The sequence below is a fragment of the Adiantum capillus-veneris genome, chromosome 13 (genome assembly GCF_014529385.1).
Source record: "Adiantum capillus-veneris isolate H3 chromosome 13, ASM1452938v2, whole genome shotgun sequence".
NCBI classification, from domain to species: Eukaryota; Viridiplantae; Streptophyta; class Polypodiopsida; order Polypodiales; family Pteridaceae; genus Adiantum; species Adiantum capillus-veneris.
This window is the reverse complement of record NC_140943.1, coordinates 2,501,371-2,527,742: the sequence shown is the minus strand read 5'-3', so window position 1 is coordinate 2,527,742 and position 26,372 is coordinate 2,501,371. Positions and strand designations below refer to the sequence as shown.

Below are 26,372 nucleotides of genomic sequence, written 5' to 3'. Positions count from 1 at the left end.
AAGTAGAACAAATAGACCACCGTTGCCTTTGCCTTTTTTGCGCTCTTCCCCTTGGCCACCTCTCGTGATCCTGCGTTTAGAGTCAAATGCCGATTGCCCTTGTAGCCGCCATCTCCATCTCCAAGTAGAACAAACAGATCACCATTGCCTTTGCCTTTTCTATGCTCTTCCCCTTGGCCACCTCTCATGATCCTGCGTTGAGCGACCTCCATTGGCTTGAGTCCTTTGCTGCCGCATCGCCATCGCCCTTGCCTTCACCTTTTGTTCCTCTTCCTCCTGGCCACCTTCTGGTTCTTGCTCTCAACGATCTGCAACATCACCATCCAACTTGGCGCCATTGGATATTGCAGAGATAGGTTCTCTCTCTCTCTCTCTCTCTCTCTCTCTCTCTCTCTCTCTCTCCCCTTCGTGTGTGCTGTTAACTGTGTGCGCACCGAAGCCACTGCGTTACGGGGTTAAAGCACAATGGGAACAACACTCCAAGGTCCAAAGAGTGTGTTTGCGGGTCGCCGCAACTGACGTTCATATCATAGCTCTCAAGCATCAACATATTTATCAATACAAGGAAAGTGACTAGGATGAGGCATGGAAACTCACTAGAGTGTCAATACTAATGAAGTGAACTCAATGAGATGCATCTACTAACTCTACAAGCAAATCAAACGCACTATTGCCAAGTAATCTGACTATGTCCTTCTACACAGCTCTACAGTCATCACGCCCGTTTACCATGCAAATCTATTCGGAATCGCACGAAACTTGAAGGGAAGCTACAGGGGACTATCAAGATCGTATCCTATCACTGTCACAACATTCTGGAGAGGTACAAAGATCGCGATTGTTCGTCCCAAAGTCAGCAAAAACAGCGAACAGGTGATCCTAATGGATCGTTTTAAGGTCCCTAAAGCCTCTCCTAGGGTCAAAACAACATAAAATACGCATATAGACACTCAAAATAGCGATTTAAGGTCTCAAACTTGCAGTTAAAAACCCACACCGAATCTTGAATGATTACACTTGAATGGAAGAGCAAGATAAGAGGAACACAATGAAATAAACGAATCTGAATTTGGATTACCGTAGCCACAATGGCGAAGATTACAAGTTGGAGCAAGAAGGAGCTCTCAAACGTACGCTGTCTTCTTAGTTTCCCATAAAAAAGATAATGTTCAAACTTACAAAAAATGACCTTTATAGTTTAGGTCTTTACAAATGTCTTGTCCGTCCAAAAGCTCCTAAACTTCTAACTGGATCCCTAATATACAATTTCTCTCAGAAGAATAATCATAAATCCTTTGACAAGTTCTCGGCTTAGATATGCTCTCTTACAAAAGAATTTTACAAAGGTTTCTCATAAAAATATGACCCTTCTCTGGAAACGGCCGCATGTCGCTTCATCAGCCAAACACTCCCCCCTTCCTTATCCTTGCACGCCCTCGTGTATGTTCAGTGCTTTGGCCGTTGATGTGGCTCCAATGAAGCAAGTGTTGCTGAAAAGCTTCTTGTTCGAAGGACAGCTTCGAGGGCTTCTTGATGCTGTCTGAAAGGATTTTCACTTAATGTGTGTTGGTATGCCACGTATCGTGCCTTGAGGTCCTTCGCCATAGGATGGAAAATCCTCGAGTTGATTTCGAAGAACCCTGTGTGACAAAGGCCTTTTCGAATGTCTGCAAGTAGTGTGAAGGCAGGTACATTAGCCTAGAGTACATTGCCATCAAAATGTGTCATGGAAGCAAATCCTGGAGATTCCAACAGATCCCTCTGTGCCCTTCCAAGAACAGATTCCACGGATGATCATCGCCTTCAGTGTCTTTAAACACTTGGATGCAGGTGATGATCATCCGGACTATCTTTACTAGCATTTGGAAAGCCACGTCGGGGACATCCCGCAGCAAGGCGACTGTCAAATTCAACGTGTTGACCACGTAGGCTACTGTAGGAGGCTGCTGCGCTATCAAGACTGGGTAGTTCAGCTTTTGTTGCCTTGAGACTTTCCATGTGGCAAAATCCCTCCACGTGCGTCTTCTAGGGACTAGGTAGAAAGTAGGATCTATTTGTATACGCTGAGGAGCGTTGTGCTAGTTAGTTAGATCCTGTGGCCGTTTGTCCAACCACTTCTGCCTCCACTTTGGGTGGTCATCCACAAGTATCTGGGCTTCTTCCGCTGTCAGTGCAATGCCTTCGTAACCCCCATCTTTGTTTCGTGGCAAGGCTGGCCAAATCTTTTTCTTCCACAGAATTACTTCATGGCATATGAAAGGAAATGGTAGGTACTCATGGCCAAACCCTTCCACCTGCTCTTCTGGCTGTAAGTAGGCCAGGACCGCTGACTCCATTATCTTCTTTTCATAGAGCATGTAGTCCTTTGCTGGTCCCTCTGGCATGTCCTTAATGCTCTTAGTGAGCTCATCTCTAATATCCAGATCTGGCTCTGCAAATTCGTGCTCTTGTTCCCCTTGGTGTGATGTTTCAGGCAAATCAGGCACTTGTTGTCTGGGCAGCAGTTGCGGTTGACTCTAGGCTTTATCTGCTCTAATTTGTTGTTGAAAAATCAGATCTTCCTTTTCCTTCAGCAGTGTGTCACCGATCTGATTTTCAGTCTCTAATGTGGCGCTTGCTCGTGCGAGTTGCTGCTCCAGTTCTTTTATCTTTTTCTCATTTACTGCCGTCTGGGCCATCATTCCTGGTAAGAGCAACTATCTTTGAAGCTTTTCTTGCTCTAGCTCCGATTTCAGTGCCGCTGAGAGGCGGAAGTGAAAAAATAGACCCGGTGGCCTCTACACCAAGACTATGCACAATGGCCTCATCGTGGGGAATACGCAATAGGGGCACCACCTAGCAAGATATGCGGCTAGGACGCATACATATACACAATGAAACATGCCATGGAAAACAATTTCAAGATCCACACCCAAATGTGGAATGGGGTGGTCAGAGAATAAGGTGAGAGGAGTGGTAAGTGAGTGAGAATGGGCTCGCTAATCGTGCATGAACTAAGGAAGATAACGAGGTCAGGGATACATGCAAGTATGCTCACTTCTCATACAAAAGGTGGCGAATCCGCATACCTCAAGATGGAAGTAGCAAGATGATAGGAATATGAGAGGGAGAGAGAGTGTGTGTGTATGGTAGCGAATCCGCACACCTTAACATAAGCAGAAAGAAAAAGGCAAGGAACAAGCATATACCATACTCACAATGAGATGTATCCAAAGCGACACAAGGTATGGCACCAAGATGGAGTGTGTTGATTGCTTGCAAAAGATGAATACAATAGGTAGTGTATGGCAAGAAGATGAGAAGGGAACAAGATTGTAGGAGGCATAATGGAGAGATGGGAGTTGATGGCGAGGAATATCATGAGTGTGTCCACCCTTCTTCTTCTTGAAATTGTGCCTTCAATCCTTAATTACAAGTGGTGTGGAGGTATGGTGCTCATTTTTTGTGCATGGTGATGGTGATGGTGTTGTGATTATGTGATTAGGGTTCATGCTACAAGCACGTAGCACAAGGGTGTGTATGGATAGGTGTGTGTGTGTGTGTATATTATCTCTTCCCCTAGTGAGCTCTCATGGCCTCCTTATATAGGGAAGGAGGGGAGGATTTAGCAATATTTCTAATTGAGGTGAGTGTCCCACTCTGGTGACTAGGAAATGGGTGCATGTGACTGTGGCTCCCATCTTGTCTCCTCATTATTTAAAATATCAGAGTCAATAGAGAGAGAAGAAGAGAGAATGTGGGTAGAATGCAGAGGATAGGAGATATTTACAATAGTCTAGCTTTGGCTAGACATAAGCTTATTAGGGAGAGAAGAGAGAGGTAAGAAATTTACAAGAGAGGTTGTCGAAGGTGGATAGTTGTTGATGAGGATGGATCCTCCAAAAATGGTGAAAGAATCACTCTAGACTTGCCAAGACTTCATTAAAAGAGCCCTGTCTCTTGTAATCATGCTTGAAGACTTGTAGAACCATAGCCATTCTAGAGGGAAGAAAACTGGGGATGGCCTGTGTCACCATTACACGAGAAAACTGGGGTCCACCACAAAACTCATAGCTCCACGTTCATAACTCCAAAAATTCTGGAAAAATTTGAGCTAAAAGTTGAGCTCACGATCTACAACTTTCATGTTGAACACTTCTTCAGATTCAGGATTCTTCTCTATGCAAAAATTCAGCCAAATAATGTATTATTTGTGGCTGCAAAGGTCTTTTGGTGGTCCCCTTTGAGTGGACTTCTCTCTTTCCTTCAAGTGTAAGCTCCTTCATGTGTATGAAAACATGACCTAGAGTGTTGAAAAGATTGGCAATCATCTAGATGGAGGTATTATTGAAATTTGAAAGTGGGGTTAAGGTTTGAAAATGAAAACTAGTGAATAAAATATTTGGTAGGGTGGAATAATATATATACATGAAAAATATATTAGAAAATACTAAATATATATCATGTAATTTAGAATATATATATTTAATGCTTAAGGTCAAAAGAGAGATCAACAAAGAAAGCTTACTTATTTATGCTACATCGTGATTGATTAGCATAAGTCTTATTTATTTAATAAAAGCTAAAACGTTTGTGAAAAAGGGAAGAAAAATCAAAAGTAACTTATATAATAGGAAATATTTTTTTGGTAAAAAGGCAAAAAAATATATATATGGGGGGTTCCCATGCATGGAAAAGCTTGCCTCACCGCTATGGTGTTCACTGCTGCGGCATTGTCCGATGTGGAGACCAATGCTCCAACACGTTCCTGGTTTGCCATCAAGGTTGTCAGAGTGCTTTTGACAGTGTTGTACGAACTGTTAACTCTCTGAAACCTTGCGCTCTCGTAAGCAAGCTGCTCCGTTGCTTTCTGTACTCTTGCCGTCAATTCTTGGTATTCTTTTTCTTTGGCGGTCAAATCTGTCCTGACATCCACCAAATCTCTGATCAAAGACTGAGCCTGCTGTCGCTCAATGTCTCTTTCCTCCGCTGTGAGTTCCAATCGCGCCCTCAGGCTCTCTAACTCCTCTTGCCCAGATGCTTGCTTTTGTTGGGCCTCCTATACCTGCTTTTCCTTTTCTCTTAGCACCACGTGCTGGCACTAGAACTGTCTTTCTAATTCCTTTAAAGTTTGCCTGTAATCAAAACCAGAAACAGCCTGGCAGGCTTCGTGGTATCCGATTGGTTCCGTAGGAGGTATAAACTCCTTTTGCGAGGTTGAAGGAGGAGGAGGTGGCGGTTTTTTTTTTTGATGGAGAAGGAGGAGGAGGAGGAGATTTCGGCTGGAGAAGGTGATGATTTAGGCGAGGGAGGAGGTGAGCTTGCTTCTTCTCGTACATGCCTCCTTTTGGAAGCATCTTCCCCTCGTTGTGAAGCAGATGTATCCGATTTTCATTTCTGTAAAATCTTGATGATTCTTTGGCGGGTCAGATCCGCCGCCTGTTGCACTTCCACATTCCTCTCTCTTTGAGTCTTCTTTAGCTGCCCTGCTTGGTTTGTATCATCTGCTGCATCTTTTTCCTTCGTTCCTTCAGTGGACTGCGAAGAAATGTCCACTTCTGCAGCCTTTTGTTCTGCTTTTAACCTTTGCTTTTCAGCCCGTATGCGAGCTGCATTTTCTATTCTTTCTTGCCTTTCCTTCTCGAATCTTCGTTTTTGTGTTTGTTGTGTTGCAGCAGCTCTTGCCTGTCTGTCAGCCCGTAACTTGGTCCTTCTTTCCTCGACTCTTTGTTGGGCTTCTGCATATGCTTTCTGAAGGTCCGACTGCGGTACTGCACTTATTTCCCTCCTTTTTCTCTCGAGCGGCTTTGTGGAGTCTTCCTCCTCGCTTTCTTCAAACTCCGATGGCCCTTTGTCTTTCAACCCTTGAGAGTTTCCTTCCTCGTCAGTCTCCGTCTTTTTTTCATCACTCGAGCTTTTGTTGGATGCCTTGGCTGAGCGCGATGATGTTGCGCCAGCGGTCGTCCTTACTAAATGAGCAACGAGCTTTGCTTTCTGAATCAGAGCCGTTTTAGAATTGGCAGCTGGCAGATCTTCAATCATTCGCAAAGCTTGGTATGCTATTCTTGTTAGCATTGGCCCTGCGTTCATGTAGCTTTTGTTTTTTGCCGAGCTTTTCAAATTTGCTTCGACCAAGTTTTCCAAAATGTAAGAACCATAGTCGCAGCGAATGGTTCGATTTTCGGCTGTTGCTAGAGCCATGATCACGGCAATGTGCAGGATTGGCTCGATGTAGCGAGGAGGCTTTTGTACTCTGAAATGCTGAGAGATCAATCTCATCGGTAATTCCAGCTCTCTGTATATCATGTCACTGTATTTGTATTTGTTTCCTTTTGCTTTGACGAATGCCTTCTTGTTATCCAGTGACTTTGTCTTTGCCAGCAAGTCGTGTTGCCTTGGAAGGAAATGCAAAGCTTCGTTTTGATGATTTCTTTCGTGATCTTTACTTTCACCTTCGATCCATCCTTGTTCGTGAGCATTGCCTACCCATCATATTGTATCGAGTTCATGAGCTCGTGGGCCCTCATATAATCTGTTCCCCATGGCTGTAATCTGAAAAACTGCTCCAAATGCACAGCCTGTACTGCCTCTATTACCTCAGGCCTTCGGTGGAGATTCCATATTTCCCGTGGCATGATAGTCGTCTTTACCATGTCACCATCAGCATCCCTAAACTTCGAGATGAAAATGTGAGCAGGGATCTGAGCTAGTATTTCATCCGAGATGTGAGCTTTTTCATTTGTAGCAAGCTCATCCACTTCATATGGTGCTGCTGTCCACTCCCTTTCTTTCTTTTGGCGAGGCATTCTATGTCAGTAGAATCACAAGTTGTCAGGATTTTCCTTTCGCAATTCGTCACATTTAGACTTTTAGTAAAAAACAGTTCAAAAGTTAAAACTGATCATAACTTGAACAAATTTCATCCATTCTTGTCCATATTTCACCAGCGGGACTAGGAAGACTAGAGCTATGACTGATTTAAATCCGAGCCAATTCTGGGCCTGAGGTACACCGATCGCGATCGTAGTACAGAGGCCAAAATTAGATTTCATCACATGAGTGGTTTGCTGATAGTTGGAGGGTCATTTTGGTCCACTCTGTGTTTCATTTGAACCACTTTTAAGTTTATAGGTCCCAATTTTGGGTTACAAGGGTTTTGGACTAGACTTTGACTTTTCATGAGTTTTTGATGTCCAAATGGCTTGAAACTTGGTGGGTAACTTGAACAAGATGTATACAAGGGATCTGTTAGGTTTTGGTCAAAATCTGATGCTGAGGTACACCGATCGCGATCGTAGTACCTGGGCTTTTTTGGGTGAAAATTGGATGGTCATGGACCCCTATGCCTGCCTAGCCCACTGATGATTTATTTCCAAGTTTGGACTTAAAATGAACAAATTAGAGCAATTTTTCACTGTTTGACCTTATTTTACTAAGTCTAACCATATTGGGTTTTCCTGATGAAATTTGGTTGGAGCTTGGAGTTAGTTGAAGTTAGTTTTAGAGCTTTCACTGCTTCCATGATGTGCTGCTACCATCAACCTACTCCACTGTCTGATTTTGACTTGATCAGGCACTTTATACCCTGTCTTGGGAGATTTTCCAGACTTGTGCATTTTTTCAGCCATTCTTTGGATACAAATGTGATATTTGAGCATCCCTAAGTCACCTTTTGGTCTTTGGCATTGGTTCGGCCAAAATTCTCCCTTTGTGTGATCATTCGAGACTGAAATGATCATATCTGTACTTGTAGGAGATTTTGAGATTTATTCGCGGTTTTCTACAACTGTACTGACTCTTAGTCGGACAGGTATGCCCTTAGAACTATCCATCATTATTTTTAACCGGATTTTGGTAGTTGTAGGTCAAATTTTCCCGTTTCGGTTGTGTTTGACAAATTAGGCCCATTCTATGAGCAAAATTTATGCATTTTCCTTGAAAATTCAAGAGAGTATCTTTAATTGAGTTCCAAGCCTGGGCCAAATCAAAAGTTGCAAAACCTGCATCTGGGGGCACCAATCGCGATTGTACCACAGAGGCCAAAATGAATTTTGACACCTGCAGATTGTAGGCAAGGCTGAGGGGAGGTTTTTTGCAGATTCTGTCCCAAGTTTTGTCAGTGAGGTACACCGATCGCGATCGGTGTACCACCACCAAACTGAGATTTGATCACATGGCTTTGTTCCTGACCTTGTGGTGGGGAGCACATTGATGTGTTCTGTGCTTGAAAAAAGTTTTGTTTGGTTGCCTCTAAGGGCCCTTGACCTATTTGACCCGATCCGACTTTGATTTGATCCCTTTGCCCGTTTGTGCAATGATTCGCGCTTGCATGCGTAATAGACTTGATCTTTACTTGATAAGGAACATACCTGTGAAATCTGGTATGAAATGCTGGCTCCAACCGTCCGTACGGGGTAGAAATGTGGCAGCTCGCTCTAGGTCAAGAAGCTCTCTTCTTCTCTCTCAAAATGTGAAAATGAACAATGAGCTAGAATTTGGCCTACCCGACCTATATCTTCCTGAGGTTTTCGTGACATAGGGCTGATTTTTCTTACCTTTGATCCCGATATAATCTGCATACCACCTGTGGATCAAATTGCTTGTCATTCCGGCGTCGTATGACCGTTTGATGCGATTTCGGCAAAATGTAGTCATGATCATTAAGGCTGAAATTTGACATCTTCAGATTAGCTTCATATCTTCCATGCTTGATAACCTTATCATGATACTTTGGCGTTTGATTCCAGAACTTGATTCCGACACTTGTGAGCGATATTTTTTAATTTTTGATGTTTTATTAACGAAAATCAAACAAAATAAATTAAAAATACTTATTAACTGGCAAAAATTAGCCAAAATTATTATACTCACCCCTAAGCATATATTTTCACTAGAAGCATCCCAATGCTCCGGATTTTGTCATTACAGCTCATTATTATGCTGGTCGGATGATAAAAATGCTAAAAATGTCAGATTTTGATCAAATATGTTCGAAATTGAACTCTAAATAATGAAAAAACACACACATTATGTACATATATACACGTTGGACCCCTTAATGGTCGTGACTACTGCTAGATTCATCAGTTACTCCCCCCTTCCTAGACTGAGTTGTCCCGGACGAAGGTTGGGTGCATGTGCATGGGTTTTGAAATCTGTGTCTATGCATGGCCGTGTAATGTGGCCCTATTCTCATGTTTGAGACGATACGTTGGTGCTGTGCAAGATGCGGGGACTGAATGTAGTTTTCAGTGGCTTTTGATGGCGAGGGTAGCTGTGTATGGAACAGAAGAGCTTGCAATCGAATTGCTCTATCCCTGATTGTTGGTGTTGTGATGGCAACTATTTTTGGAACCCATTTGTATGCGGTTTGTTGCATCTTTACAGATTCGACTTTAGTTTCCTAAATTTCCATAGGTTTCCAGTGCCATTTTGGTAGTTCAGGCTTCCTATATTGAGTTTTTGGTTTCTCTTTGAGCTTTGTCGCCGAATCTTTGGTTTTCTCCAGTTTTGGTTGCCATTTCCACTCTGGACTAACTCCTGAAGGTCTTTGATATGGTGCTACTTTCGTTGGGAGTTTGTCCTTGGGTAACCATATCTGGCTCCGTTTGTTCTGCATGATTTTTTCTTTATCCATACTTTTTGAACAGCCTTTTTTGGTGTTTTTGGCTGATGAGCTGGTTGCTTTTTGTCGATGGGGATACTCGGCCACGAGTGATCTGTTTTGGTGAATGGAGTCATGTACGTGTTAGAGTTGTGTGTGTACATCAACGCATGTTCTGACCATTCAGTAACTGCATTGTACGTTCTCATCCATGGAACTCCCAAACATAGTGATTCTGTGATTTCTCCGTCTTTCATTATGAAAAATTGATGAGGACAACTATTTTCATAAATATTGATTGGTAAGTTTACTATCCCCAATGTTGGCATTGTTGCCCCGTTTGCGGCTTGTAAATCACGTTTGGATTGCACTAGGGGTTTATCTGTAAGCATCTTGTAAGTGGAGAAGTTGACCACATTGACTCTTGCTCCTGTGTCAATCAATGCTCGTTGATATCTGTCATGCGGAAGTGTGACATTGATGCGAACATCGATTCTTGTTTCCCATTGCTCATAAGTGTAAATTATAGAAAGAGGAATTTGAGCCGTATCTGCTGGTTGAGGAAGTCTTTGTTGTTGTAAGTTCTGTTTTTGTTTTAAAATTTTGATTCTGGCCTCCTCCCGCGCTTGAGCTTTTGTCGCATTTGCTTTGTTCTTGCGCTCCTTCGCAGCATGTATTTTGACAAGCATCTCTGAGGTTAGTGGTAGGTTGTACTTCTTTAGTCTGCAACCACTAATCCAGTTAGGCATCTCCTCTCCCTCTAATGTCGCAAGTTTAATGGCACCGCTAGATGATATGTCATGAATCACATAGGGTCCATTGCCTCGCTTTTTGAGTTTCCGAGAATGTTGTTTCAGGGTTGCTGATAACATGTTGATCAAAGAATGATTTCATGTTTTGTTTTTGCGCGTAGATTGATGCAACGGCTCTCAATCTAGTTTCATCCAGTTTTTCCAGGATATCTACCTGATTGGATAATTCATGGCCCATCCATTCTAATTATTTAGCGACCCGAAGCGTGTCGATAAGAAATTCAAGTGGTAAAATCTCTTGAATTCATAAAACATGTTGAACGGAGTCGTTCCGATTGTGTTTTGTAAGCTACTCTATATGCCCATAAAGTTGAATGCAGATTTTTATCCCAGTGAGCTCTCGATTCGCTAACAATTTTGGTGAGAATTGTCACCAAAATCTTGTTCGTACTTTCTGCTTGTCCGTTAGCTTGTGGGTGATAGGGAGCTGACTTCCTGTGAATTACCATGAATTCATCCAATAGGAATTCGATCACTTCATTGATGAAGTGAGTCCCTCTATCGCTCACTAACTCTATTGGTAAGCCATATCTGGTGAACATGTTCTCATACAAAAACTGTGCTGTCGTTTTTGCATCATTTTTGGTTGTTGCTTTCGCTTCCACCCATTTTGTTAGATAATCTGTTGCCACAATAATGTATTGAGCGTGCGTTTTATATCTAGGAGGTGCAATCGGTCCTACAAAATCTATTCCCCATTTCACAAACGCTCTTACTCTCATCATTGGCCTCAAGGGCATATCATCTCGTGCTCTAGGAATCTTTGTCTTCTGGAAATCGTCACATCGTTTCACAAACTCTTCAACGTCCATGAATAGTGTAGGCCACCATATGCCTGCAATAAGAATTTCTTTGGCCATTTTGTCAGCTGAAGAAATGCCCTCCAGCTTGTCCGCCATGTGCTTGCTCTAAGATAGGAATGTATTCCTCTTGAGTCGCGCACATTCTCAATTGATTGTCTTTTCCCCTCTTGTAAAGATTGTCCTCAATCAGTACATAGTTTTCTGCCTCTTTCGTGATCGTTTTGATACGTGATCTACTCATCCCTTTAGGCAGTATCCTGGTGGTGAGGTATTCAACAATGTAGCTACTCCATCGGGGTGCTACAGATAATTTGAATAGAGTCGCGTGTTCTATTGGCTTTTGAAATGTGCATCTAACGCATGATTTGATATGCATATGAACACTATGTTGCATTTTCGACCAATACACACCCATTCTCATCAATCTTTGATACGTCTGTGCATGCCCATTGTGAATCCCCGTTGTTTGTACATGGGCTTGGTTTAGATACAATTCTCATTCACTCGATTCAACACAAAGCCTAAGGATTTGATCCGATCCCTGTTTGTATAGCCTTCCCGCCAACATTACCAATGATCTAGATGCTGCAATGGTAGATGGTTGTCTTGTCACATTCAATGACCCAATAGTCAGCAAAGGAATTACATCCTCGCTCCATCTTGGAATGATTTCTATGTTGAAAAGACGGTAGAAATATATCAAGCGTGCGTAGCACTTAAGTTAAAGCGTAAGGTAAAGGGGTTTAGGTTGGGGTTAGGTTAAGGGTTGAGAGGGGTTAGGTTAAGAGGGGAACCAAACACGTTTCCCTCCGTGAGGAGCTCATCAGTGGTAGGAGGTGGTAGTGGGTTTTAAAAGGAGTTCAATAGAGGGAGGGGGAGTTTATATAGAAGGTGGGTTGGGGAATGACAAGAGAGACGGGGTGGGGGGGGGGGGGGGGGGGGGGGGGGAAGGGGGGAATTTGTTTGGGAAATTGTGTCAAAAAGGGGTTTGTAATTTTGAAGATTTGTAGAGAGATTAAGGGGAAGGGGGTGAGGGCAGAGGCTAGTATTAAGGGAGACGTCTCCCCTAAAAAAAAAGGGGGGGGACCGGGGAGGGGTGGTGGTGGTGGTAAAATTATTATTTTTTATTGCTTATCTTAAAGGCTGCCTGTTGTAACTAAAGTACGTGAGAGAGGGGGGGACTGCTTAGTTAAAGGCAGCTTGGCTTAAAGGGTTCAAGTGCATTGCAACTTGAGCGAAGGAGAGAGAGGGGGGGAAACTGCGAGGGTGGGGGTTAGCCACCCCGCCGAAAATAAGGTTGCTGTAAATATGGCAAGAGAATAATTGTCCCTCACACCCGCGAGGGTTTTCATCACCTGTCTATTCTCTCTATTCTCTGTGTGTGTGTGTGTGTGTGTGTGTGTGTAGAATTCGTGATATTTCAAATCACCGATTGTCTGCGTCCTAGCCGCTAAAAGCTAGCCGGTGCCCCCTGTTCGCTTTATCGTGATCGGCTTGAGGTGTGCATCCGCTCCAAACGTTTTAGAGGCCATCGGGGTCCGTGTCTCGCTTTGCTCCCGTCAACACATTGGTGACACCGGTGCTTCTTTATGGAGTGAAGGTGTGGGGTGGTAGCATCAGGAAGTCTACTTGGAAAGAGTTTGAGAATGTCCAAAAGCGTTTTCTCACCAACTTTCTCCAAGTCAAGATACAAACACCCTACATGCTCTTACTTCTTGAGTCCAGATCGCTTCCCATTGAGGCCTTGGGCATGCAAAGGGTTGTGAAGTACATGCTTAAGACACAATGTAGCCCTTTGTATCGACTTCCTAGAATCTCATATGAAGCAAGTCAAAAGGTCCAAAAGGCATGCAAGAGCAAAATACTAAGTTCGGGGTGGATGCTTGACATCAAGAAATGGTTTGGAAGATGGGATGCATGTCACTTGGTCAAGGATGTGTCGATCGACTCTCAAGTTAATGAGGCCTTCTTACAACGCCAATGTATCACAGCTTGGGAGAAATCTGGAGGTTCTGGCTTCCGCCATTACACCACACAGATTGCCCCAAACTACAAATCTCTCTTCTTCTCTGAACGTGGTAACCAAACCCATCCCTAAATCCTTGAGCCCATCCCATTGAGTGCAATCCACACCATTGCCTCCATGCGTCTTAGCTCCCATTCTCTATGATGCAAGACAGGACGTTGGGGCAATGGTGAGAAGTCTCATCAACTTTGCAACTTATGCCCTCCTCAAGTGCGAGAGAGTGAGTACCACACACTACTTGAGTGCTCAGCTTTTGACCACATTAGGTCCTCTTTTTCCCATATATTCAACCATGATCTCTCCCTACATACCTTCCTCTCCCAACCACGATGTGGACTCTCTATTGCAACGCTCATTTTAGCCATTTTTGAGCATCGAGAGTCACTTATTGTTGGGATGCGAGTTTTGTTGCATCTCTTATGTGAACAGTCTCTTCCACCTAAAAAAAGCCTTATGTGTCAATCTATGTGAAAAGTCTCTTGCAACCTTTGTAAAGAGAAAGCTACTTGTATTGTGCATTGGCAGCCACCTTTTGTGCTCATGTGTCAAAAGGCTGCCTATTTCCAAAAGCCTATATAGAGGCAAGTTCTGCTGCATAATATTAAGCTTTATCATTTGCAAGTATAGTCTATATTGTATTGTCCAATAGTTTCTCTCTCAAGCTCTACACTAACCTCTCCAAGCATGCTTATGCCATGAATGCTACACTAACCTATCCACCTTAACCCTACAACTGGGGTGGCGAGTGAGGTGGGGTAAGGCGGTGATGCGGTCTGTAGGTAATGACAAGCTGAGATTGGCAAACTCTTGCAGGGGTAGCGCTCGGAGCCTCGGAGGTGATTCAGAAAATAGTGGTCCCTAAAGAGCATCTGGATGACAAACTGAGGGCCTGCCGCAGTGTATTCACCGAATAGTGATGCTCGTTGGTAGTGGAGGGCCTGTCTAGGGTAGTTAATGAAGTTGCTGACGAGGATAAGGCTTCCGCGCGGATGTGCTGGCGAATGTAGAGGCTTGGTTGGGGAAAGTGGCTCACAAAAGTGACAAGCACTTTGTGGGGAAGGTGTGGAGCCCTGCCAGCTACAGCTATGTCGTTTAATGACAACAAAACTTTAACCTTTTGGTAGTCTGAGCACCTAGGCTTGCGTTAATTTAGGGATGATGCCCATTGCTCTCTGCCAAGCGTGAAGCAGGCTGCAGCGTTAGAAAGGACCAACAAACTGAATAAAGAAAATCAACATCAACATGAAAATGATGAAGAAAGCGTCGACACACGACGAAGCTCACAACATCAAGACGAAGGGATAAGAGTTGGGGGACATTCTCCAATGCATTCAATATAACTTCAAAGTCCTTTTGCATACCATAAAATAATGAGGGCTTTTTTCCATGAGGGTTTTCCCTCTATTGTCTATATATGTGCATTATATCTTCCATTACATTGTGTAAAATATCGATAGCAACAATATCACAATGTGACGGAATAACAACGACATATTGGCTACTACAACAACTAACGAAAAGACCAAAGTACAACAACTTTTGCAAATTTGTGCGGGGGATAAAATCCTCCAACAAACAACAAACAACATGTGTTGTGAGCATTATCTCTCTTGTGTACCTTACCCTCTATATGTGCTAGGGGAGGCTTGTGTGTGCCTATACCCTGATGTTGTGTGTGCCTACACCCTTTGTGTCTAGGGGAGGCAACTTTTTGTTCGAGGGGAGGCTTGTGAATTGTGTGCCTCACCCTAGTGTGTTCTGAGGGGAGGATTGTGTGAGTGATATGCAACCAAAACCCACATAGGGGAGGATTTTTGGGATGTGAGTTTTGTTGCATCTCTTATGTGAACAGTCTCTTCCACCTAAAAAAGCCTTATGTGTCAGTCCATGTGAAAAGTCTCTTGCAACCTTTGTAAAGAGAAAGCCACTTGTATTGTGCATTGGCAGCCACCTTTTATGCTCATGTGTCAAAAGACTGCCTATTTCCAAAAGCCTATATAGAGGTGCCAGGTTCTACTGCATAATATTAAGCTTTATCATTTGCAAGTATAGTCTATATTGTATTGTCCAATAGTTTCTCTCTCAAGCTCTACACTAATCTCTCCAAGCATGCTTATGCCATGAATGGTACACTAACCAATCCACCTTAACCCTACACTTATGACCTCCACTCACACCACGTGACATGTTCATTTGGTCCCATAGGTCATATTTGACCTCCGAGGACGATAATAGAACTCTCTCTCTCTCTCTCTCTCTCTCTCTCTCTCTCTCTTCCCTGTGTGAATCACACGGATCCAAATCCCCCCTTCCCTATTGCCCTCTCTCTCTCTCTCTCTCATGATACAATGGGATATAGCACCAATTACCTCTCTTATCCACGAGCATTGCACAAATCATGCAATCCTTACTTTCAAGACTAAGACGGACCAAATCAAGCTCCTTGAGCAATTGAGGCTTCTCAAGGACACAATTTTTTTTTTGGAGAAGACCTTACACCCATCCAACTCAAACAGAAGAAGATAGAGTTACAAAAGATGCAAGATGCATGCACAACAGGAAAATGGGTATTTTACCAAGGAGGCAAAGCCATTATTCAAGAGTTCCGGACTGTCAAACCGGCTTCCCCCTTACCACCCCTCTTAACATTTTCATATTCTCCTCTTTTTTTCCACACCTTACTGGACCCTTGGTCCTTAACTGAGATGTATTTGAAAATCCCTAACCCTTTGTAATGTTTTATCTTTGGTCCCATAGGTCATATCTGACCTCCATGGACAATAATTCAATCTCACTCTCTCTCTCTCTCTCTCTCTCTCTCCCCCCCCCCCCCCCCCCCCCCCCCGGGGTGAGTGAATCCCCACACCCCCCTCTTTCTCTCTTTCGCTTTACCACCATGTGAATCACATAGGCACCAATGTACATTGAAATGTTTGAGCAAAAGTTGTGGATAACAAAGATTCAATATGACGCACCATTGGAAACTAAATAGGAAGCTTTCAAGAAAGTTATTTGTTCTTGTGCCGGAGAATGCTTTTCCATAAAGCATATCCATGGTATCAACAAAGATAGATCACACAAAAGGTGGTTTGATAAAGAATGTCAAGATGCCGCAAAGTCCTTGATAAGCTTGATACAACTATGGACAAAGACAACTATCAATGTCAAGTGCATACATACAAGGCATTGATTCAAAAGAAGAGAAGAAGATGGGAAGTAAAGCAACAAATTTTTCAAGTCCAAGAAGAGGCACATGCATGTGGAAGATTTTGGAGAAACTTAAGGGGCAAGTGGGTTGAGATTCTTGGTAACTTGAGTCTTATGGATATGTACACACATTGTTAGCAATTAATGAGCAAAAAAATGATGAAAAAATGTCATTTTATGGTTCAGTCCCATGTATGCCCTCTTTTTTGACTATTGAGGATGTATGTGGCGGGCTTGAAAAGTTGGCCACCCGCAAAATGGGGGATCTTCAAGGTATCAAGCCGGAGATGATCAAATGGACGGGAGATTTTACCCTGAGTAGATGTGTGATGTTCAACCTTGCATTTCAACATGGTATGCCTTATGATTGGAGTACTAATTGGGTTAAGCCTTTGCATAAAGAAGCGGATGTAAAGAATGTAAACAACTACAGGACTATAATGATTGGGTCTCTTATGGAAAATTTGTTTGGGTGCATAATGGAGATGAAATTGATTGATTGGGCTGAAGAGGATGACAAGCATGCAAAAGGACAAGCGAGTTTTTGTCGATCCCATAGGACCATTGATCATCTTGTTACTCTTCGTTTTCTCATGGAGGAAAGTCGGTTGAAAGGCAAGTGATTGTATTGTTGTTTTGTGGACTTTAAAAAAGCAATTTATATGATTCCACGTAACAATTTATGGAGAAGGATGGAAGAACTCCAAGTGCCAATGGGATGATTTTGAATGAATCCAAAACAAAGGTTATGCTCGTGAAAACCAACCATAAGGAGAAGCCATGCATTGTGGAGGACAACAATGAGACACTCAGTGAGGTTGTTGAGAGCTTTAAGTACCTTGGCATTGAGGTTCCGTCCAATCACAAGTGGCATGAATGTGCTATGCGCTGTTTGGAAGTAGAAAAGAGACCATATTATGCATTTGAGAACATGTGTAATGCGGGGAAACATCATGTGCTGGGTTCTCAAGAAGTATATTATTGATGCATTGGTGACACCGGTTCTTCTTTATGGAGTTGAACTGTGGGGTGAGAGCATCTCAAAGTCTACTTGGAAAGAGTTTGAGAATGTCCAAAGGTGTTTTCTTACAAACTTTCTCCAAGTTAAGACACAAACACCATATACACTCCTACTTCTTGATTCGGGATCTCTTCCAATTGAGGTTATGGGCATGGAAAGGGTTGTGGAGTACATGATAAAGATGCGTCAAAACCCCTCACATCAAATTCCTACAATTGCACAAGAAGCGAGCAAAAAAGTTCAAAAGACACATAAAAGCAAGATCTTGAGCATAGGATGGATGCAAGACATAAAGGAGTGGTTTAGGAGATGGGGTGCATTACACTTGGTACATGATGCTTCAATTGACTCCCAAGTGAATGAACAATGCCAATGTATCATAGCCTAAGAGAAATCCGGTGGGTCACGCTTCATACATTACACCACCCATATTGCCCCCAACTACAAAACCATGTTCTTCGCTGAAAGAGAAAACCTACTCACACTTACATGCTTCCGCATATCCCCTTGTGGGTGATACACACTATTGCAGCCATTCGGCTTAGCCCCCATTTCCTTTGATGCGAGACAAGGTGTTTGGGAAATGGAGCAGAGTCAAATCCATTGTGCACATTATGTTCATTTCGAGTGTCTAAGTACCACACACTACTAGAGTGCCCATATTTTGATCACATCCGAACTCGCTTCTCTCACATTTTCAGCCATGACTCAGACCTTCACACATTCCTCTCCCAGTCACAATGTTGTCTCTCCATTGCGACTCTCATCACCACAATTTTGGAGCATCGAGAGTCACTCACCAACCATACACATACTACATCACATGTAGCTTTGATCCCACAGGTCATATTTGACCTCCTAGGACGATAATAAAATCTCTCTCTCTCTCTCTCTCTCTCTCTCTCTCTCTCTCTCTTTCTCTCTCTCTCTCTATCTCTTTCTCTCTCTCTCTATCTCTCTCTCTCTCTCCCCTCGCGTGGATGGCCCCCATCCCTTTCTCTCTCTTTCTCTCCCCATCTCTCTCTCTCTCTCTCTCTCTCTCTCTCTCTCTCTCTCTCTTGTGGGAAACAAACCAAGGCATTTTTGCAACAGCCCTTAACTAACAATAGCAGAGAGAATTTTAAAGCCCATATCGGCATCTTGCATACAGCCACATGTCTTCCAGATGCACGTGTGTGTGATTGCATTTGGAGAGAGACCCCCCCTTTGCATCCGCTGAAAACAGTCGAGAGCTTTCTGTCCTTGCTCTTGTTGTGCGTATCCCACAATCAATGTACTCAAAGAGACGCCATTCCGGACATGAAGCTCCTTAGGCATGTTTTGTGCTATCTGAAGTGCACCACATTTAGCATACATATCGACCAAGGCGTTGCCAAGCACGACAATGCCTTGCAACAGCCATTGACTAAGAATATGAGCATGAATTTTCAAGCCCATATCAACATTCCACAGCTTCCGGCCCGGCCCAAGTCGGGCATATCCTACAGTCATAATGTTCCAAGAGACAACATCCCGCACCACATTTGGCATACATATCGACCAAGGCATTGCCAAGCACGGAAATTTTTTGCAACAGCCACTATTAAAGAGAATTTTCAAGCCCATATCGACATCTTGCGTACAGCCACATGCCTTCAAGATGCATGCGTGTGTGACTGCATCTGGAGAGAGGCTCCCGCTTTGCATCGGCTGAAAACAGCCCGAGAGCTTTCTGGACCTGCTCCTGTTGTGTGTATTCTGCAAATCAATGCACTCCAAGAGACGTCATTCAGGAGAGAGACCCTGCCTGCGATTGCATCTGTTGTCCCGCATGCCTTCGAGATGCCTGCATAGGCGTAGGTGATTGCATCTGGAGAGACCCTGCCTGACATTGAGACAGGAAGCTCCTCAGGCACGTCTTGTGAGGCCCTCTCTTTGCATCCAATAGCCTCTGACTAACAATATAATTGTGAATTTTTGTGCCAATACAAGCTTGTGTAGAGCTACATGGCTTCATGCATGCATACATGTTTGCATCTGGAGAGAGGCCCTTACTTCGCACTTGCTAAAAACAAAATAGAGCTTTCTGGCCCTGCCCTTGTGGAGCAAATCATGCAATCAACGCATTTCAAGAGTCCACACTCACGACATGAAGCTCCTCTAGCACTTGCGTAGAGCCACATACCTTGAAGACAAAAGTATAGGTGACCAAATTTGGGGAGATATACTTGCTTTGCATCTGCTGAAAACTACTTGCCCTGCTCTTGTTGCTCACATCTCGCAATCAGTGCATTCCAAGGTGCAACATTCTGGACAGAAAACTTCTCTAGCACTTTTTTGTGCTCTCTCAAGCACACCACATTTGGCATACATATCGACCAAGACATTCCCAAGCATGGCATCTTCTTTCAACAACCATGTTCTTGTTGTGTACATCTCGTAATCAATGAATTTCAAGAGGCAACATTCCGGACATGCCATCATGCATGCATACATGATTGCATCTGGAGAGAGGCCCTCGCTTCACATCTACTAAAAACAGAATAGAGCTTGTTGGCCCCGCCCTTATGGAGCAAATCATTTGATCAACGCATTCCAAGAGTCCACACTCAGGACATGAAGCTCCTCGAACACTTGCGTAGAGCCACATGCACTGACTAAATTTGGAGAGATATACTTTCTTTGCATCCGCTAAAAACAACCTAGAGCTTTCTTGCCTTGCTCTTCTTGCAGACATCCCGCAATCAGTGCATTCCAAGGTGCAACATTCTAGACAGAAAACTTCTCTAGCACTTTTTGTGCTCTCTCAAGCACACCACATTTGGCATACATATCGACCAAGACAGTCCCAAGCATGGCATCTTCTTTCAACAGCCATGTTCTTGTTGGGCACATCTTGTAATCAATGCATTTCAAGAGTCAAAATTCTGGACATGCCTTCATGCATGCATACATGATTGCATCTAGAGAGAGGCCCTCGCTTTGCATCTACTAAAAAGAGAATAGAGCTTGCTGGGCCTGCCCTTGTGGAGCAAATGATTCGATCAACGCATTCGAAGAGTCCACACTCAGGACATGAAGCTCCTCGAACACTTGCGTAAAGCCACATGCCTTGACTAAATTTGGAGAGATATACTTGCTTTGCATCCGCTAAAAACAACCTAGAGATTTCTTGCCCTGCTCTTGTTGCGCACATCCCGCAATCAGTGCATTCCAAGGGGCGACATTCGGGACAGAAAACTGCTCTAGCACTTCTTGTGCTCTCTCAACCACAACACATTTGGCATACATATTGACCAAGACAGTCCCATGCATGGCATCTCGTTTCAACAGCCATGTTCTTGTTGTGCACATTCCGCGATCAATGCATTTCAGGAGGCGACATTCCGGATAGGAAGCTGCTCAAGAACTTTTGGTGCCCATAACAGCTTCTTCAATAGAGCTACATGCCTTCATGCATGCGTACGTGATTGCATCTGGAGAGAGGCCCTCACTTTGCATCTGATGAAAATAGAATAGAGCTTCCTGGCCCTGCCCTTGTGGATTGAAATCAGCCAATCAGCGCATTGTAAGAGTCCACACTCAGGACACGAAGCTCCTCGAGCACTTGCGTAGAGCCACATGCCTTGATTGAATTTGGAGAGATATACTTTCTTTGCATCTGCTAAAAACAACATAGAGCTTTCTGCCCCTGCTCTTGTTGTGCACATCCCGCAATCAGTGCATTCTAAAAGGCGACATTCCGGACAGAAATCTCCTGAAGCACTTTTTGTGCTCTCTCAAGCACACCACATTTGGCATACATATTCACCAAGACAGTCGCAAGCATGACTTTCCTTGAGTAGAGCCAGATGCCTTCAAGATGCATGCCTAGGTGATTGCATCTGGAGAGAGGCCAGATGCAAAGCATTCCAAGAGTCCACACTCCAAAAAGGAAGCTCCTTTAGCTCTTGCGTAGAGCCACATGCCTTCAAGATGTAAGCATAGCCTTCAAGACGCAAGTATAGGATGCTGAATTTGGAGAGATACACTTGCTTTGCATCCGTTCAAAGCAGCCTAGAGCATGATACGCTTCCTCAAGAGCATCGGACGGGCTATGGGATCATTAATTCTCTCACCCATGTTAATGGCGTTGCAAAAGGTCAATGGCCTTCAAGGTGCAAGCATATGCATTCCGCAACCTCTGACTAACAATATAATTGTGGATTTTTGTGATTATACAAGCTTCTTGCGTAGAGATACATGGCTTCATGCATGCGTACATGATAGCATCTAGAGAGAGGCCCTTGCTTCGCATCTGCTAAAAACAAAATAGAGCTTTCTAGCCTTGTCCTTGTGGAGCAAATCATGCAATCAATGCATTCCAAGAGTCCACACTCATGACATAAAGCTCCTCGAGCACTTGCGTAGAGCCACATGCCTTGAATGAATTTGGAGAGATATACTTGCTCTGCATCCGCTAAAACCAACCTAGAGCTTTCTTTGCTCTTGTTGCGCACATCCCTCAATCAGTGCATTCCAAGGGGCGACATTCCGGACATAAAACTGCTACAACACTTTTTGTGCTCTCTCAAGCACACCACATTTGGCATACATATTGACCAAGACAATCCCAAGCATGGCATCTTCTTTCAATAGCCATGTTCTTGTTGTGCACATCCCGTAATCAATGCATTTCAAGAGGCGACAATTTGGAAAGGAAGCTCCTCAAGCACTTTCTGTGCCGATATCAGCTTCTTGGGTAGAGCTACATGCCTTCATGCATGCGTACGTGATTGCATCTGGAGAGAGGCCCTCGCTTCGCATCTACTGAAAAGAAAATAGAGCTTGCTGGCCCTGCCCTTGTGGATCAAATCATGCAATCAGCGCATTCCAAGAGTCCACACTCAGGACATGAAGCTCCTCGAGCACTTGTGTAGAGTCACATGCCTTGATTGAATTTGGAGAGATATACTTGCTCTGCATCTGCTAAAAACAACCTAGAGCTTTCTGCCGCTGCTCTTATTGCGCACATCCTGCAATCAGTGCATTCCAAGGGGCGACATTCCGGACAGAAAGCTCCTGAAGCACTTTTTGTGCTTTCTCAAACACACCACATTTGACATACATATCGACCAAGACAGTCCCAAGCATGACATCTTCTTTCAACAACCCTGTTCTTGCTTTGCACATCCTGCAATCAATGCATTTCAGGAGGTGACATTCCGGACAAGAAGCTCCTCAAGCACTTTTTGTGCTTTCTCAAGTGCACCACATTTGGCATATCAATCAAGGCAATGCCAAGCACGACATCTTTTTTCCTTAGCCTCTAATAGCGAATTTTCATGCGTAGAGCCACGTGCCTTCAAGAGGGAGCTTTTGACGGCGTAGCTTTTATTAGAGCTTTTCAACGCTGGAGCCACATGGGCTAATGACAGGCCAGGGATTGCGAATTGCCCACTACGCTAACGAAGTAATTATTTGTCGTGAAGGGATTTTTGTGATTCGAGAGCCAGGACGTGTAATTGCGGGATAGCGCTATAAATGAACCATCTTGAGGATCGCAAGGAAGCATAAAAATTATTTGTCGTGAAGGGATTTTTGTGATTCGAGAGCCAGGACGTGTAATTGCTGGATAGCGCTATAAATGAACCATCTTGAGGATCGCAAGGAAGCATAAAAATTAGTGTGTGCATGAACATAGTAGGCTAAGCTTGCTGAGAATGATGGCCGGGAAACGAAGCTTTCTTGCAAAGCATTTAGTGCTGAAGGTTTTGGCGTTAATACTAGCAGCATGTGTAAGTAGAGCAGAGGAGAAAACCTTGGCTGAGCAGCTGTTGGAGAAGGCGAAAGCGGGAGGCCGTGGGATGGTGGCCAGCGTACGACACGTGGATCACCCATCATCTCCATTCAAGACGATGACAGAAGACGAGAAGGTTGCAGCCATCTTTTTTTAAGACATGATGAGCTTCCGATAGGGAGGCAGCGGTTGGGCAAGGCAGCGTCGGAACGCTGGTCCACCCGGCCCCAGCTTATACCTCTCTGGCTCTAGGGCATCATGATATTCTACTGACTACAACTTGTTTTGTGGATGCTAAGGTTGCAGTCGTGGAACGGCGGGAGAAGGCGCTGCTTCAGATTCAAATGAGCGAGCTTAATGAGGGCGACTTTCACACAAAAACCTACCCTGGGTCTGAAGTGCCTAATCACGAGCAGGGCCCTCACTCTCTGCATTACTATATGGAGATAGCCGTGGGAACGCCCGCTCGACATTACCCCGTTCTGATCGACACAGCGACTAGCCTCACTTGGCTGCGATGCCACGGTATTGCATTGGGCCGGAGTCCTCCCCTTTACAACCACGCTGAATCAAGCTCTGCCAGTCTTTTCCCTTGCCCCTCCCATGAGTGTACTGATCCGGCCGGTAAATTTTACCTAGTCTCACAGGCACGTACTAATATAGGTCATTTCATTTCCCATCTCTCTCACAATTAAAGCCAGTTATCTCACGCTTTTCATTTTTATTTTTTTTTTGTTCCAGGGACGTTGTAATGAGCAGCTACGTCATGCTTGTAAGTTCAGCGTGCGCCGACATGAAGGTGCATCGGGGTTTCTAGTGAACGACACAGTGACATTCGGGACAGCAGCACTGACACCGACGGTGATCGGGTGCATGCAACACGGCTTCTGGGATATACCTGGTCCAGGGCGAGGCGTGATTGGCTTCGGGACGCAACCCTTCTCGCTCATCTCTCAATCCTCAGTCAAGAAAATGTATTTTTGCCTTCCACCGAGGGCACAGCCACAATCTCGTCGCCAGGTTCATGAGCCACTTCCACCCATAGGTGAGCAATTTCAGACATTTTGTCCAGTGCGAAAAAACATCACGAGCTTCCGCTGATTGGGACACATACTTAGCCAGGTGTGATTGGGGGCAGCAGATTATTGGTCGACAATCCCCTGTCCCCAATAACACCCTGCTAGGTATGCGATGCCTCCATCACAGAAGCTCATGATGCTCTCATAAGCTATTGTGGGCATCTTACTAATGCTTCTTCTGCGCTCTCTCTCTCTCTCTCTCTCTCTCTATCTATATATATATATATATATATATATATATATATATATATATATATATATCTCTCTCTCTCTCTCTCTATATATATATATATATATATATAACAAGAAGTTTTGGACAAATTCTCACATATATTCCCACATTGTGACTTACCTCAGCTTTTGTGAGCGAGGCATCGCATACCTAGCTAGGTACGATTGTGGGTCGGTCCCCCCCCCCCCCCCCCCCCCCACCCCTGCCCCCAATCGTACCTAGCTAGGTAGGCGATGCCTCCCTCACAAAAGCTCATGATGATGTTATGCATTGTATGAAAAACACTGACAAAAGACTCCGTTTTCCTACATTAGAAAATTTCTAAGTCTTCTTGTGATATATATATATATAGGCGAAGGGGTGATCGGGCTGGGCGAGCCAGAGATTCGACTGCCGGGTACTTTACATGTTCCGCTCATGAATGTCGGGTCTGGCCGTTATATGGTGGATCTGAGTGTGATTAGCATCACTGCAAGACGTAGTACTATAAATGTACCGTTGCCACCTGATGCACGCAATATTGGTGTGACTATTGATACAGGATCCTACCTCTCCTCTTTACCCATTGATACTTTTCAGATTCTTAACCATGAGTATGCAGAGCTTGCACGGATTGAACAAAATTTCAAGCCTTCACACATGAACGGTCACGATCCGACTGAATGGCCACACACATGTTTCAGATTCGACTCTCCTTCTGGAGGGAGATACTCTTTCGAGCAAGCCCCCACCATTTACCTGAAGTTTGCTAATGGTGTCAACATCCCTCTTCCGCCAAAAAACATCTTTGTTAGGCATCCAAAGCCAAGCTTTAGTAAGATTTACTGCTTGGCCTTCAAAGGCTCTGAGGATCCTAACACCATCACTCTTGGCAGCACCATGCTCTCCTCCTTCCTCATTGATATTGACACTGAAAACAAGGTTGTGGGATTCAGGCCCGAATCTTGTTAGCCACTTGTACTATAACGAGAAGTAATTTATAACACATCATGGGCTACTACCATTAATAGAACACATACCCTTGCTAGGTGGGTTTGGGGTAGAGGACTTTCGAGTACATATTGGTGTGCCGCAAAACTCCTCTGTCCCCAATTGTACCTATCTACGTATTGGTGGTGCATCCGAAGAAGTAGCTCATGATGCTCAACACTAGACGTAGAACGAGGGAAAAATTCTACTTTTAGAGTATTAAAAACTTTTTGTGTATCATTTCTTAAAGTTTGAAGGCTCAATATCTCTCTCTCTCTCTCTCTCTCTCTCTCTCTCTCTCTCTCTCTTTCTCTTTTTGTGTATCCAATAGTCTTCTAGGGAGCTTAATTTCTATTGGTTTTTTTATCAAGAAATTTTAAATTGATTATACTAATTTTACTCTAGCGTATTTCTCATTGGTCCACCTCTACGGCCATCCAATAGGATTTGAGGGGAGATTGGGGGCAACTGGGCTAGGAACCTGCCATGTGCCCATTCTTCTCTTTGGGGAGAGCTTGGGAGTGTGTGTGTGTGTGTTTCTCTCTCATCCCCTATCATTAGGGATTGCCCCCTCCTTCCTGGGGATGAGGGAAGACTTTTTAGTCTTCCCATAACCATCCAATTTTTCCCCACCTTTGGCCATTAAACTTTTTAATTAGTTTTTGGAACTTTAGCCTATGGATGTCTTAATGCAGCTAAAACTTAGGTCTTTTAAGCCCCATTGAAGCACATTTTTCTTTGCAGATTGTCCCCCTTTGGATCCCTATTTTCCCTCCTTTGGATCCCTGCAGAGATCGGTTTGGCAGCCTTACCAATATTCTAGCTTTTACTCTCCAAGTACTTCCCCATATTAAATGATCAGTGTAACCTGACAAAATCATT

At 44.0% G+C, this 26,372-nt stretch overlaps 1 protein-coding gene across 1 annotated transcript; it reads left to right on the top strand.

Moving 5' to 3' along the window:
- The first annotated feature begins 24,962 nt into the window (after positions 1 to 24,962).
- Positions 24,963 to 25,472, top strand: LOC147443515 (uncharacterized). Its single transcript, XM_086527667.1, has one exon. It carries the CDS (start codon positions 24,963 to 24,965, stop codon positions 25,470 to 25,472), a length of 510 nt encoding a protein of 169 aa, XP_086383793.1.
- Positions 25,473 to 26,372: the final 900 nt, after the last annotated feature.

Coding starts and splice junctions, on each gene's coding strand:
- LOC147443515 (XM_086527667.1), top strand. CDS start 24,963: ATGGTGGATCTGAGTGTGATTAGCATCACTGCAAGACGTAGTACTATA.